The 3,285-nt window shown below is 36.3% G+C and overlaps 1 protein-coding gene across 1 annotated transcript; it reads left to right on the top strand.

Annotated features, from left to right (window-relative positions):
• Positions 1-1,141: 1,141 nt before the first annotated feature.
• Positions 1,142-2,861, top strand: LOC149196467 (pectate lyase 1-like). The gene is made up of 4 exons (XM_089408295.1): positions 1,142-1,344; positions 1,464-2,204; positions 2,350-2,488; positions 2,649-2,861. The coding sequence occupies exons 1-4, from the start codon at positions 1,142-1,144 to the stop codon at positions 2,859-2,861; spliced, it is 1,296 nt and encodes a 431-aa protein (XP_089264421.1).
• Positions 2,862-3,285: the final 424 nt, after the last annotated feature.

The raw sequence follows: 3,285 nt of genomic DNA, 5'->3' as shown, positions 1-3,285 counted from the left end.
GTAACTATCAAAAAATTTTAGAATATGTTAATTTTTTTATTGAATTTTTATTAAATTATTGTTAAAAAAAACATTATATTAATTTTTTTATAATAATAATTATGAATTTAAAATAAAATAATATTTTAATTACATTTTTTAATTTTTTAATATAAATAATGTGAATTTATCATTTTATAAAAAATTACCAAATATTTAATTTATGTGGTTATACTTTTTTCCATATAATTGAAATAAATAACTCTTAAATACATTGAATATTAGTACCTACATTTCTACATTTGTAGTAAGGAAAAATCACAAATCACTTTCTTTTAACTCAACTACAGACATTCACCTCAAAAATCTTAAAAATATTAAACCTACCAACTCTCAATAACACTTACGAATTAACTATAAAAACTCAACTACCAACTCTCACTAACACTTACGAATTAACTATAAAACCTCAACTAATTAAACCAACACTGAATACTAAACTATACTATGATATATATAAATAAATAGAATATTATTTTTAATATGTATCTATTAAAGTATTCTTCACACTATATATATCAGATAGTATCATATCTACAAATAAATATATTTATCACTTTTGATACATATCTATTAGAGTATACCTCACACTAGATATTTCAGACGGTATCATAGATATTTCAGACGGTATCATAATTGAAGTAACAATTCAATTAATGCTGAAGATTATCTGAAAACAATATTCAATGGTCAAGTTCATTAGTTAGTTTAATTCTCTGAAAGCAATATCCAATGCACAAGTTCATAAATTTTTAGTTGGTTGATTGTTTCGTTCGGCGGAAATAAACGAATTTCTGATTGTTCGATTGCTGTGTTCGTAAGTTCGCTAATCTAACTTCCAAGCACATGCTCGCCAGGTCTACCATGACTTTTCGTACACAAGGGGTTCGTTATCCTTTCCAAGAGTTGACATCTGTTGCTTTCATCGTAGAAACAAAAGGATTTTACGTTAATACACAAAACGATTGTCCATTAATGCACGCTATCGGTTTTGCAGCATTAATCCTTCTGTGTTGGCTTCTGCAATCGCCCTGACGGGGTGGAGTAAGGAAAAATTAAGAATTCTATATGTACACCAAAAACTGGCCATCTATTTATAGGGATGCCGGACCAGCACAAAAATTCGAACTTACTGAATAGCAGACATCTAATTATAATTCTAACTATATCCATGATGAACACTGTAATTTCTGTTGCTCAACTCTTAACGGTCATAATTGCAGTAGAGTCGTTAATTCCTGTTATTGGGGTTGATGCTGGTAACGAACTAGGCAATCCCTACATCAATTCAACTGGCCTGATCAGGTATTAATACTTTCCACTATCCAGTAGCTTTTGTTTGTGCTGTGTAAGGACGTCATAAAGATTGGTTTTCCAGTAATTTTTGTTGTTATAATTAGATATGGATTTGCAAACGATTGCAGGCGTGAAATGAATTTGGAACGAAGATCAATGGGATATTCTAAACCGGTCACCCTCAATGTAATTGACAACTGCTGGAGAAGAGATCCTAATTGGGCTGATAACCGAGAGAGACTAGCAGACTGCGCAATCGGGTACGGAAGCCAAGCCACTGGGGGAAAGGGAGGGAAAATATACAGAGTAACCAGCCCTCTGGACGACCCTGTCAACCCTAAGCCTAACACTCTGCGTTATGCAGTGACTCGTCCAGGTCCTTTGTGGGTTGTGTTTGCAAGAGACATGCAAATTACGCTTAAAATGCCGCTTTTGATGACTAGCCATAAGACAATAGACGGGAGAGGCGCCAACGTACACATCTCCAACGGACCCTGCATATATCTTTATAATGTGAGCAACATCATAATCCATGGCCTCAGTATTCACCATTGCAAACCCAGTCAGTTTGGGTATGTGAATTGGTACGGCTCATTGGTGCAGAGTATGGCCGGTAGCGATGGGGATTCCATATCGGTCCTTGCATCACGAGATATCTGGATCGACCATAACACTCTCTACTCCAGCGCCGACGGCCTCATAGATGTCACTCTCGCTTCCACGGCCATTACCATATCCAACAATCGCTTCAGTTACCATGACGAGGTCATGCTGTTAGGGCATGATGATAGCTACAGTGCAGACAAGGCCATGAAAGTTACAGTGGCTTTCAATCATTTCGGACCAGGCTGCGGTCAGCGCATGCCCAGGTAAAAGATCAATCAGGGTCTGATTTTCCCAAGGCAATATCAACAGAATAACATATTTCAACTTTGTGTTCAGCTAATCATGATAACGCTTCAAGTGTTTTTTAATTTTTTCTTGGAGTAATGTTACTGTGGGTTTGGTTGGCAGGGTCCGTTTTGGCTACGCGCATGTGGTGAACAACGACTACGAACCATGGGGAATATATGCCATTGGAGAATCCATGAACCCGGCAATCAGAAGTGAAGGCAACCGTTTTGTTGCTCCGAATGACAGCTTTAAGAAGCAGGTAATATAAATTCAAAATCGACCCACCTATATCTTGAATGTTTCTTGTATTTTGTCACGAATAATGATCAACTTGTATCTGTAGAACAGTGCAAACAAATTCACGACATATGTTGCAAAGTTTGAATTGCTCGTTATGATAAAGTATGTTTGATTAGCAGGTGACTAGATCAAATACGATGGGAAGGACGAGGTCTGTGAACGATGAATTTTTGAATGGAGCATACTTCATTCAATTTGCAACAGATAGAGACACTGTCAATCCGTTATACACGAGACGTGAAAGATTTAGGGCCGTTAGCGGAAAGTCCGTAGCATCTATCACGAGAGACGCGGGAAATCTAGTTTGCCAATGCGGAATACCGTGCCTCTAGGGGAGATGTGGAATGTCGGGCGAAGATTTACGATATTTATAATAGTTTGGGCAAATCGAACATTGTCGAGTCAGATCGCATTTGTTAAACATTTGAATTGATAGGACCCCAATAGCATATTATATTGAATGCAGGCAGGCTTTAAGACGAAGGATACGGATATTTTTGGGCATCAAAGTGAAATATATGCCGACACCAAACCGTGTTGCGACACGCAAGTCTAAGCCTAACTATTAGCAAAGAATTTGAGCAATCGTGATGTTTCATGAAATGTGTGAGTGTATTTTTTCAATATTTGTCTTTGGCGACAATTGTGCTGTATAGAATTATCACAATCTAATCTCATCCAATCTTATATATATATATTTTGAATAATAACAGAAATCTTTAATCTTTAGAGGATATTGTAGAGTTAATGAGTTAT

This window comes from Pinus tabuliformis, chromosome 2_2, assembly GCF_031772625.1.
Source record: "Pinus tabuliformis cultivar Carrire ecotype Pingquan chromosome 2_2, CPIR1, whole genome shotgun sequence".
NCBI classification, from domain to species: domain Eukaryota; kingdom Viridiplantae; phylum Streptophyta; class Pinopsida; order Pinales; family Pinaceae; genus Pinus; species Pinus tabuliformis.
This window is presented reverse-complemented; position numbering and strand designations above follow the sequence as displayed.

Excerpts from the sequence above, each read along its gene's own strand:
- LOC149196467 (XM_089408295.1), top strand. The coding sequence starts at position 1,142 with ATGCCGGACCAGCACAAAAATTCGAACTTACTGAATAGCAGACATCTA. Across the intron at positions 1,345-1,463 it reads AATTCAACTGGCCTGATCAG|GCGTGAAATGAATTTGGAAC; the intron begins GTATTAATACTT and ends AAACGATTGCAG. Across the intron at positions 2,205-2,349 it reads TGCGGTCAGCGCATGCCCAG|GGTCCGTTTTGGCTACGCGC; the intron begins GTAAAAGATCAA and ends TTTGGTTGGCAG.